Raw genomic sequence first — 12,217 nt, 5'->3', positions numbered from 1 at the left:
TGCAAACCAGACCCTTAATCTTTAAACTTGTGCATAGCAACAGTGTCCATTAATATTGGCAAAATCAAATCGAAAAGCAATTGTTTGTTTAACCAATTTAACATTTTCAGACAGTTTTTGACCAGATGTCCCCTTTATTTTTCTACTTAGATCTCCTAAACATGCCATCACCCACAACATATCTGTCTTTAATGGAAGAAAAGCCAATTGCCTCTAATTCCTGCAGCAGTCTGGAATGCCATATGTCCTCCAATGTAAAGAAAGCAGAAGAAACGGAAGTAGAGAAGAAGCCTCTGGTGAAGCAGGAGAGTTGGCATCTGGATAGAAGGATAATGGAAAAACTACCACCTAGACTCTGCAAAGGTAGCTACAGTGGGAGTGCTGTCTGTAGCGTATGCTGATGTGCCTAGAATTAATAGTTTGAATGTGTGACCAGGCTTATTTTCAGACTAATGCCCCATACACACGTGCAGATTATCTGCAGACTTTTGTCTGCAGACTTACCAAAACCATATAATATGAGGTCAAACCTAAACACTTTCAATTTGTATGCAATCCGGCAGGCCCTTGCACTACATAGAAAAGGTAAGTCTGCAGACAAAAGTCTGCAGATAATCTGCACGTGTGTATGGGGCATAAGAAAGCAAGTCAAGAGAACCGTTACAAGGACTCTAACCCAGTGTCAGATGATCTGCAATGGGGTTTACTTTCTTTGAGTGGAAGTAGAATGTTTCACTTCTGTTCAGCTTGTACAAAATAATTACTTGGCCTCCATAATATGTATTTTTCAACACAATTACATAATTGGGCTCTTCTCAGCCCAACCTTCACCCAAAGAACAATAATAACAACCATAACAAACGCCTTGCATACTCCAGTCCAAACCCACTGTTGATCCAAATCAATGTAAATCCCTTATAAGGCATCATCCAGTATGTTTTTTTTATAGGGGAAAACATTCTTCCTGATCCTTATAGGCAGTTGGATACACCATGAATGAACATTCTATAGTGTTATTTCTCAATATATAGTTATAGTTAAGTTATATTTTATGCATTTAGAAACACGTATAGCCCTTTGCTTGAAAATAAATAAATAAGTCTACTTTTGATTCAACAAGAACTAACTTGCAGTAACTTCCCTCCCTACAAGGGTTACATGCTTTTTATGTCCTGGGGTTAAAGTGCAAGCTGTAGTACATGCCTTATACCCCTGCTCTGGGCACTCTTCTCCAAGCTCTGGCCTGTTGGAGGAGCCTTGGTGTCATCTCGTACAATACAAGGAAATTAACCCCATATTGTTTACTGAGTAGGCTGGCGTGCAGCTGGAGCTGGCTAGGGGTTACAAAGCTGGCTGCAGAGGACCAGACACAGTGCTGAAAAGACCCTCCTGGAGAAGGGAATGGGGATAAGTATTTACCCCATATTAATGCAGCTCTAGATATAACAAACATTTAACCCTTGCAGTGTGGGGGAGTGGCACTGCAAAGGAAGATATTATTATTATTATTATTATTATTATTATTATTATATATTTTTTTTCCAATTCCTGGAGTTGAACTATAATCACCTCCTTCTCTAGGGATAATTCAGTTTAGTGCATCTTTCCTTGAAGCCAAGGTCCTCTGTGTTCAGTTGCCCTCTTTCAAGTTCCTCAATCTTTTGAACTTGTGCCCAAAACTGAACTGTATATTTAAGATGTGTTCCTACTATTGCTCTGTATAGGGACAAAATCAATGTAATTAAAAGGTACATTCTGCATTGAGGAATGATCATGCATGTTTTATTTTTGGTTTGTCGTTGTGTATTTTACCATTTATTCTGCTTGAATAGGATCCTTAAAAAAAAAAAAGTGTTTCATGCACGTGAGTGAATACATCCGGGTGTAACAAAGCACTAAACTTATTCCCAATATTTTGTTTCAGCATTGCAGGAGGCCTGTAAAGAGAAGGGAGGACTCTACAGCCAGATCACGGGTCTCCTGCCCGTGAGAGTGGCCTCTTATATGGCTCTGCCATGTACTCTGCCAGTTGAATCAGCATATTCTTTAGCTCTAAGGTGAGGACTAGGTAAATGGATTGTGTTTTCGTTAAGCTGAGGGCCTTATGTGTAACTAAAACATAAATTGCATACTTGCATGTCGGTCCTTTTTAGCTATTTTCAGGTTTAAGTCTGTTTTAATGAACATACGCATGTGTATGTCATATTTCATGTATTTAAGTAGGTTTTATAAAGTTTTATTGCAAAGTTTTACGTCTGCCTAGAAGATGTGCCTATGGGCTCTATCTGGCCTTTGGATCCTGGTACATCTCCGCAGGCGCAGGTGATTTTCTGTGTATATGCAAAGACCGGGAAGGTTTTGAACATCCCTGGTACCAGGCTTTAGGCATGCATTGGAAGCCCCATGCATGCACACATGGCCAGGGAAACTGACACCTGTGCAGATGTGCTGCATGACTCTTCAAACCCGAGCCCAGTGGCACATCTGCATAAAGTATGCGCTGGAGAAGTTCTCGCCTGGGTGAGAATTATGGAAGTGCTATTTTCGCTGTACAAAAAGAAAACCGATTTCTATTTGTAAGAGTGAAAGGGGAGGAGGCATGGCAGCACAACATTCCCTTTAGGGTAAAGGTCCACTTTATTCTTTTTGCAAATATATATATATATATATATATATATATATATATATATATATATATATATATATATATATATATATATATATATATATATATATATATATATATATATATATATATATATATATATATATATATATAATATAATATATGTGTGTGTGTGTGTGTGTGTGTGTGTGTGTGTGTGTGTGTATAATTAGTACAGACCAAACGTTTGGACCCACCTTCTCATTCAAAGAGTTTTCTTTATTTTCATGACTATGAAAATTGTAGATTCACACTGAAGGCATCAAAACTATGAATTGACACATGTGGAATTATATACATAACAAAAAAGTGTGAAACAACTGAAAATATGTCATATTCTAGGTTCTTCAAAGTAGCCACCTTTTGCTTTGATTACTGCTTTGCACACTCTTGGCATTCTCTTGATGAGCTTCAAGAGGTAGTCACCTGAAAGTCCAACAGTCTTGAAGGAGTTCCCAGAGATGCTTAGCACTTGTTGGCCCTTTTGCTTTCACTCTGCGGTCCAGCTCACCCCAAACCATCTCGATTGGGTTCAGGTCCGGTGACTGTGGAGGCCAGGTCATCTTGCGCAGCACCCCATCACTCTCCTTCTTGGTCAAATAGCCCTTACACAGCCTGGAGGTATGTTTGGGGTCATTGTCCTGTTGAAAAATAAATGATGGTCCAACTAAATGCAAACCGGATGGAATAGCATGCCGCTGCAAGATGCTGTGGTAGCCATGCTGGTTCAGTATGCCTTCAATTTTGAATAAATCCCCAACAGTGTCACCAGCAAAGCACCCCCACACCATCACACCTCCTCCTCCATGCTTCACGGTGGGAACCAGGCATGTAGAGTCCATCCGTTCACCTTTTCTGCGTCGCACAAAGACACGGTGGTTGGAACCAAAGATCTCAAATTTGGACTCCTCAGACCAAAGCACAGATTTCCACTGGTCTAATGTCCATTCCTTGTGTTCTTTAGCCCAAATAAGTCTCTTCTGCCACTCGTTTTCCTGTACTTAGCTGCTTTTTTCTTGCTATAATACAAATTCTAACCAGGGCCGTCTTTATTCTTGATTGGACCCTGGGCAAAAATTTTCTTGGGTCCTCTTGAATCCACTTATCAACTATTTGGGGGCTCAAGGGGCAGCTGCTTTGGGCCCCACAACAATGACTAGACCCGGGGCAGCTGCCCCTTTTGCCCTATGTTAAAGACAGCCCTAATTCTAACAGTCTATTCAGTAGGACTATCAGCTGTGTATCCACCTGACTTCTGCACAATACAGCTGATGGTCCCAACCCCATTTATAAGGCAAGAAATCACACTTATTAAACCGGACAGGGCACACCTGTGAAGTGAAAACCATTTCAGGTGACTACCTCTTGAAGTGTGACTACAATTTTCATAGTCATGAAAATAAAGAAAACTCTTTGAATGAGAAGGTGGGTCCAAACTTTTGGTCTGTACTGTGTATGTATGTATGTATGTATGTATGTATATGTGTGTATATATATATATATATATATATATATATATATATATATATATATATATATATATATATATATATATATGTATATATGTGTGTGTATATCTCTATCATAATATAATCTACCTTATTTATGCAAATAAATAAAAAATAACACTCCGCTAACCGATCATAATCCACAAAAGGTGCTAGCAGTACAATCAACAAGAAAAAATGTGTACAAATAAGATATATAAAAATGGGTGCAGCGCTGAGAATCTGTATATAAATATTGAACATGTGTGTGTATATACTGGTAAAAAAATAAGTTTGTGAAACAGTCCACAAGGTTGAAGTGAAAAGATCCAAAAGTAAATCCATATTTCCAAAACGGGCTTAAGGAGAAAATACTGGAAACCAAATAAGAAGCTGAAAGTGTTTAGGTGTCAATGGTCACCAATGTGACAAGACCCACCACCAATATTGGAGGTATATGCACTTACCAGAAATAGTGGACCCAGGTACTGTACAGTAAATGGGTCATACAGGCAGAATTAATCACCAAAGATATAAGGACCCCGATGGTTCAGGAGTCTTCAATCAGGATGTATCGCCACATTCTGGAAGGGTTGGATTTCTCCTTTTGATGTGCTATGTCTCAAGGTTTGAGCCAGTATGCAAAACAAGCCAAATGGTCCCACATATTGTAAAACCGCTTAAAACATATTTATTAAAAAAAGTACAGAACACTTCCAGAAATCTGCAGGTAAATGGCATGGAATGATTACAGGCAGGACAGATTACTCTGAAGCGTTTTGTCATACATGTCCTCCTCATAGGGCTTAAAGCCCCTTCTGATCTATATTTAATTAATTCATGTACAAGTCATCTTTAAAATTCATAGCACCTGTGTCTGACGGCCTTAAACCATGATGAACGTTCAACTCAACAGCAGAGATGGCGCCAGCGTGTGTGTTGGGCCTCGGTTTCACTCCGAAACTAAGCCTCGATCTGAATTGCCAATCAACGCCCGCTCAGAATGCTCGTCACGCCCTCTGATTAACACTGACGTGTGTGTCGGGCTATGGTATCCCAGGAAAGGGGAAATCCAAGCTTCCATTTGAATAACAAATCGGCACACAGCAGGAAACTGAATGTTCCCGCAAGCGCCCGTCAAAGAACCCGGTCAGTGGCCGCCCACACTCTAATAGTAAATAAACAGAAATAATGCCACTCAGTACTAGGAGCAAAGCTTCACACTGAACGAAAGCACTACGATCTACCCTGGATCGCACAAACAAATTTGTAAAGCGAGTATCATGGTGTACATAAAGACCAACAAGAAATATACCATGATTGTGTAAAAAAAAAAAAAAAAAAAAAATATATAAAATGTACAGTTCTAAATGAACAAAAATAAATTACCAAAGAAAGGGGGAGGGATCCCTAGAAGGTATACAGAAATTATATAAAAAGAGGAACTTGTATAGTTCTACAAGCATTGTGTATGTATAGTAATAACCACAATTTTACTATACAGAATTCAGAAGAACTAAGAAGAATTTATAATACATTATAGCCCGTACGGTGTGTATGACTTAAGTGTGTGTGTGTATATATATGTATATATGTATATATGTGTGTGTGTGTGTGTGTGTGTGTATGTGTATGTATGTGTATATATATATATATATATATATATATATATATATATATATATATATATATATATATATATATATATATATATATATATATATATATATATATATATATATAATATTATATACAGTGGGTATGGAAAGTATTCAGACCCCCTTAAATTTTTCACTCTTTGTTATATTGCAGCCATTTGCTAAAATCATTTAGGGTCATTCTTCTTCCTCATGAATGTACACATAGCACCCCATACTGACAGAAAAACACAGAATTGTTGACATTGTTGCAGATTTATTAAAAAAGAAAAACTGAAATATCACATGGTCCTAAGTATACAGACCCTTTGCTGTGACACTCATATATTTAACTCAGGTGCTTTCCATTTCTTCTGATCATCCTTGAGATGGTTCTACACCTTCATTTGAGTCCAGCTGTGTTTGATTATACTGATTGGACTTGATTAGGAAAGCCACACACCTGTCTATATAAGACCTTCCAGATCACAATGCATGTCAGAGCAAATGAGAATCATGAGGTCAAAGGAACTGCCTGAAGAGCTCAGAGACAGAATTGTGTCAAGGCACAGATCTGGCCAAGGTTACAAAAAGATTTCTGCTGCACTTAAGGTTCCTAAGAGCACAGTGGCCTCCATAATCCTCAAATGGAAAACGTTTGGGACGACCAGAACCCTTCCTAGAGCTGGCCGTCCGGCCAAACTGAGCTATCGGGGGAGAAGAGCCTTGGTGAGAGAGGTAAAGAAGAACCCAAAGATCACTGTGGCTGAGCTCCAGAGATGCAGTCAGGAGATGGGAGAAAGTTGTAGAAAGTCAACCATCACTGCAGCCCTCCACCAGTCGGGGCTTTATGGCAGAGTGGCCCGACGGAAGCCTCTCCTCAGTGCAAGACACATGAAAGCCCGCATGGAGTTTGCTAAAAAAAACACCTGAAGGACTCCAAGATGGTGAGAAATAAGATTCTCTGGTCTGATGAGACCAAAATAGAACTTTTTGGCCTTAATTCTAAGGGGTATGTGTGGAGAAAACCATGCACTGCTCATCACCTGTCCAATACAGTCCCAACAGTGAAGCATGGTGGTGGCAGCATCATACTGTGGGGGTGTTTTTCAGCTGCAGGGACAGGACGACTGGTTGCAATTGAGGGAAAGATGAATGCGGCCAAGTACAGGGATATCCTGGACAAAAACCTTCTCCAGAGTGCTCTGGACCTCAGACTAGGCCGAAGGTTTACCTTCCAACAAGACAATGACCCTAAGCACACAGCTAAAATAACGAAGGAGTGGCTTCACAACAACTCCGTGACTGTTCTTGAATGGCCCAGCCAGAGCCCTGACTTAAACCCAATTGAGCATCTCTGGAGAGACCTAAAAATGGCCGTCCACCAACGTTTACCATCCAACCTGACAGAACTGGAGAGGATCTGCAAGGAGGAATGGCAGAGGATCCCCAAATCCAGGTGTGAAAGACTTGTTGCATCTTTCCCAAAAAGACTCCTGGCTGTATTAGATCAAAAGGGGGCTTCTACTGAATACTGAGCAAAGGGTCTGAATACTTAGGACCATGTGATATTTCAGTTTTTTCTTTTTTAATAAATTTGCAACAATGTCAACAATTCTGTGTTTTTCTGTCAGTATGGGGTGCTATGTGTACATTCATGAGGAAGAAGAATGAACCTAAATGATTTTAGCAAATGGCTGCAATATAACAAAGAGTGAAAAATTTAAGGGGGTCTGAATACTTTCCGTACCCACTGTGTATATATATAATATATATATATAAATCTCCAGTAAGTTTCGAGATGTTAAACACTCCTTTTACTGGAGCCTCCCTGCCAGGGGGCAATAAATTGGTCTATAATTTGAAAACGAGTGCCGGTAGGATCTTTATTGCGGTATTGTAAATAATGTTTAGGGGCACTATGTACAGTTTTATCCTTCTTGATGTTCGCAATGTGTTCATTTACTCTTACTAAAAAAGACCGAATTTTGCGTTCTACATATTGTTTACCACAGGGACAAGTCAACAAGTACACTACATTTTTTTTTTTTTTTTTGTGGCACATGTGGGAAAATGTTTATTGGGATATACCTGATTTAGTAACTGTGGATGTGAAGGACTCCACCTTCCTGCCAGAATCTACATTGTAACTACAGACATTACATTTTTTACAGGGATAATAATCTATCATATTGTGAAAAAAAGGATGGTTTTGTAGGCGGATTAATCTTCCCCCTAAGGGAAGGAGCCCCTCAAAAAGCCACATGAGCTCTCTCTGGAAATGTTTTTTTATGGGCTTTGTGTAATTCACTGCATAGCAGTTCTTAAACGTAGAGCTGGAAAGCCATCAAAATTATTACAAATAGAAGTATAGACTTAAAAAATAAAAAAACCCTTCTACTCATCTAGGTGGATGCAGCATCAACCTGATGCAGCATCTGTTCCCCACTGGCTCTGCAGTGAGAACTGAGGGATCAAACCGTGCTGATTGCTTAGTTCTCATCAGAATCCTGCTTCTCCTTTCTCCAACCAAAATAAGTGAGGATTTGTCCTGAACCAAGATGCTCTGCTAGCTGTAGTAAAGGTCCAAGGCCTAGATGTGTTCTGAACAGCGCCTACCAGGTGGCATCCGTGTGTTGTGTGGTGTGTTTTTTTTTTTTTTTTTTTTTTTTACAACCTTATTACAAATCCTTTGGCAGATATAATGGCTTCTATGTGCGTATACCAACTGGTTATTTAGCTACTTGCCCAGAGTTCAGCAGTTGGAATCCATACAAAACTTATGTTTTCCAAAGAGTTGAGGGAAGGTTAGAACTTTTTGTTAGGTTGTTTTTTTTTTTTTTTTTCCCTGTTTCCTCATTTAGTTTGACAGTCGGGACAAGAAGTACTGGCAAATACCCCCAGTGGCTCACAGACCGTATTAACAGATTTTTGACCCTTCCTCCCCGTAACAAGTTATACACTTTAATTAGGCTATTTTTTTTTATTTTTATTTATTTTTAATGAAGTTGTGGTTTTAAATATTTTCCCAATATGGCCAAATGTTAAAATCCTCAAAGCATGCAAAGAACTTAAATTCTTAGGCAAAACCAAATAAAAATAATTATTTTCTGTAATCAGTTGAAGTGTATTACTGTTGGGTCCTCATCAAAGTGATTAGTATATTAATGTTTTATGTTTCTTTTCTATATTCAGGTTAGTAGATTGGTTCCCTGATATCCCAGATGACGTTCGCTGGATGAGCTCTGTAGCTGGCTCCGTGTATCACCAAGCAAGGAAAAGGTTGCTCCCATCAAGGTAAACTAGGCCATTTACTAAAACTAAGCTGATTACACCCACTTTTAAGAGCTGACTGCCAAAGATCACTTTTAATAATTTTTTATTTTTTGGGGGGGGGGGGGGTCAGCAATTTAAGTAAGAAGCCCTAATCTCTAGTAGACTTTCCCTAAAGTGAGTGGCTACCCTGATCTAAATATAACCGTAGACCTAAGAAAAATGTTTTTCTGGCTACTCCCAGCCTCTGCAGACACCCCATGTCAGCCATGCCTCCCCCTCCTTATTTCTAGCACTTTAGCAGCATAGACATGTCTGAGTGTCTCCTCCCAGCGTTTTGCTTATTTTTCACAATTTTCCTCCTGGCTTTGGGATTTTCACTTCCTGTAGACACAGAATTGGTTCATTACTGGTTCTGCTGGTACAATTTTCTTTGTGAATTGCAGTGTTTGGGAACTCCAGACCTGGTCCTGTACCACCACAGGGAATCTATGGGCAGTCTTGTTCTACTGAAGTCAATCTATCGAATGATTTCAGTACAACCAGCCTATAGTGTTTTTTCATACTATAGCCTCTGACTGTGATCGTTGTATTCTAACTGCAGGAAGCAGCGATAGTGATTCCCCTGTCAGTACTGACTGTTGATGGGGGAATCAAGCAGTTTTCTTTTCTTCAACCTTTGCCAGAAGGAAAGAAAATTGCAGAATTCATGACCAGCCTAAAGGGCCATACACACTATCGGATTATCTGAAGACTTTTGTCTTCAGATTTACCTTTTCTATGTAGTGCAAGGGCCTGCCGGATTGCATACAAATTGAAAGTGTTTAGGTTTGACCTCATATTATATGGTTTTGGTAAGTCTACAGACAAAAGTCTTCAGATAATCTGATAGTGTGTATGGCCCATAAGTATATGAATTTAACTTGCAGCTGAGCTTGGACTAAGAAATGAGTAGCCAATCAGTTACTCTGTAATGTCCATGTGTTACCCAGGAGGATGTTAATAGGAGGAGAGATCAAGAATGATTGAGAGGAGCTAGTCTGTCTGCTGCTATTTTTTATTTCACAAGCTGGGGGAAGCAAAGGACCTGTAAATTTTACTTAACCGGTTGCCGACCGCCGCACGACTATATACTGCGGCTGTCAGCCCCGGCCAGGCAGAGTGACGTATCGGTACGTCACTCGCCTGTCACTGACTTGCGAGCCTATCGCGGGCGGGTGCGCGCCCGCCGAGGCGCGCGCCCGCCGCGGCTCGTTCACAGACAAGTCAGTGCGTGTGACCGGCGGACTCGATGTCCGCCAGTCACACTGCGATCGCTCCTGTGAAGGGAGAAAGACAGAGCAGCTTGTGTAAACAAGCTGCCTGTCAGTTCTCCCTGTGTAAAAGTGAAGATCTGTCCGTTCTACTATGTAGAACGGTTGATCTTTGCTTTTACACCAATAGGAATGTCCCTACACAGTTAGAATCACGCCCCTAGGACACACTTAACCCCTCCCTGTCCAATAAAGTTAACCCCTTCCCTGCCAGTGTCATTTTTGCAGTAACAGTGCATATGTATAGCACTGATTACTGCAGTAATGTCACTGGTACCCCCAAAAGTGTCAAAAATGTCAGTCAAGGGTCCGATCTGTCCGCCGCAATGTCGCAGTACCGAAAAAAAAAATTGCAGATCGCCGCCATTACGCGTTAAAAAAAAAACACCAAAAATGACAAAAATCTTTCCCTTTGTTAGTAAACGCGATAACTTTTGCGCAAACCAATCAAAATACGCTTTTTGCGATTTTTTTTTTTTTTACCAAACATAGGTAGCATAAAACAAATTGGCCGAAAAATGTTAAAAAATTTTGATTTTTACTTTTTTTTTTTGGGGAATTTCATATAAAAAAATGTGAAAAATATTGTTATTTTTGCAAAATTTACGCTCTTTTTTTGTTTTTAGCGCGTGATCAAAAAATCGCACAGGTGATCAAATACCACCAAAAGAAAGCTCTGTTTGTGGGAAAAAAAGGACGTCAAATTCGTTTAGGTACAGCGTCGCACGACCGCGCAATTGTCCGTTAAAGTCACGCAGTAAAAAATCGCAAAAAAAACCCTGGTCCTTTAGCAGCCAAATCCTCCGGGGCTTAAGTGGTTAAAATGGAACTTTGCCGTTAAAATGAAATTGTAAGCAGGCAGGCGTTTGATTGCTGAAGAGACTGGTCTTTTCTGTAGTTAAATCGTTCTACCTGCTTGTTTGCAATATTTTTTTTTTTTTTTTGTATAAGCATAGAGTTGTGCATGCACAGCTTGGTGAACATTTTAGGCATACCATGGTGATGGCAGATGCATAAGAGTTGAAGAATCTGGGCCAGTCAAGATGGCCTAAGATGCCAAGCCCAGAAGCCATGCAAAGATATTTCTGCTGGCGGCGAAGCTTGTTAATGTTGCATTACTGGAGGGAAGGTTGGGTTTTGCAGACTTCGTTCTCCAGCCAGGGCTGTGCTGTGTGGCAAAGTTCTAGGCATCGTATATGTATTTTATCTGTGTATTTAGCGGTTTGCCTGAAGTTCAGATTTGAAACTTTGAGTGGAAAGTTGGGATAGCGTGCGAGTGTTTTTAACTGTATAATTAAACAATTGTTGTTTTTTTTTTTTTTTTTTTCCCTTCAGACCGCCAGTTCGCAGCACCTTGAGAAAGTGTCTGAGCCTTCCAACTCCACTCCTGCATGCCTCCACCTATCTGTCTCCAAATACCTACTCCTCTGTGGACCTGGAAGGCTGGGTGTTTGACTTTTCCTCCCCTTTGAGCTCGGATGCTCTGAATTCTGATTTACACAGGAAACCTGCCCTCCCCTCTTTTGACCTTGATTACTCAGGAGTAGAATTATCAATCTCTGGTGATGACATGGACTCCTGTTCTTTTTCATAAGTGAATTTCTAGATTTTACTGGAACTGTGTACAAAGTTTTTCTTGGTGCTGATTTGCAAGAAATTTTATACTTGATGTTGCTCTACAACATCAGAACTAACTATTTTTACAGCAGCCCATAAGCTACACAGCACTACTAAATCACTTTCTAGAACTGGCACTTGAAAAATTTGCATCACTAAAGAGTGAGTCTTAATGAGAACTCCACACAAATCAATTTTATAAGAGAAATGTATTTAGGGAAATGT

General features: G+C 39.9%; 1 protein-coding gene across 1 annotated transcript in view; it reads left to right on the top strand.

Annotated features, from left to right (window-relative positions):
- The window catches only part of LOC309554291 (patatin-like phospholipase domain-containing protein 2), a 39,221-nt gene extending 27,227 nt beyond the window's left edge, over window positions 1-11,994 (top strand). Inside the window, exons 6-9 of the mRNA XM_082255943.1 lie at window positions 151-363; window positions 1,925-2,057; window positions 8,985-9,086; window positions 11,711-11,994. Coding sequence (XP_082112069.1) covers window positions 151-363; window positions 1,925-2,057; window positions 8,985-9,086; window positions 11,711-11,969 — 707 coding nt within the window. The 3' untranslated portion in view covers window positions 11,970-11,994. The remainder of the gene's footprint in view (window positions 1-150; window positions 364-1,924; window positions 2,058-8,984; window positions 9,087-11,710) is intronic.
- The last annotated feature ends 223 nt before the right edge of the window (window positions 11,995-12,217 follow it).

Source organism: Pelophylax lessonae (genome assembly GCF_965119305.1).
Source record: "Pelophylax lessonae genome assembly, chromosome: 4".
In the NCBI taxonomy this organism is placed as follows: Eukaryota; Metazoa; Chordata; class Amphibia; order Anura; family Ranidae; genus Pelophylax; species Pelophylax lessonae.
Note: the sequence above shows the minus strand (reverse complement) of the source record. Positions and strands in the feature narration are given on the sequence as shown.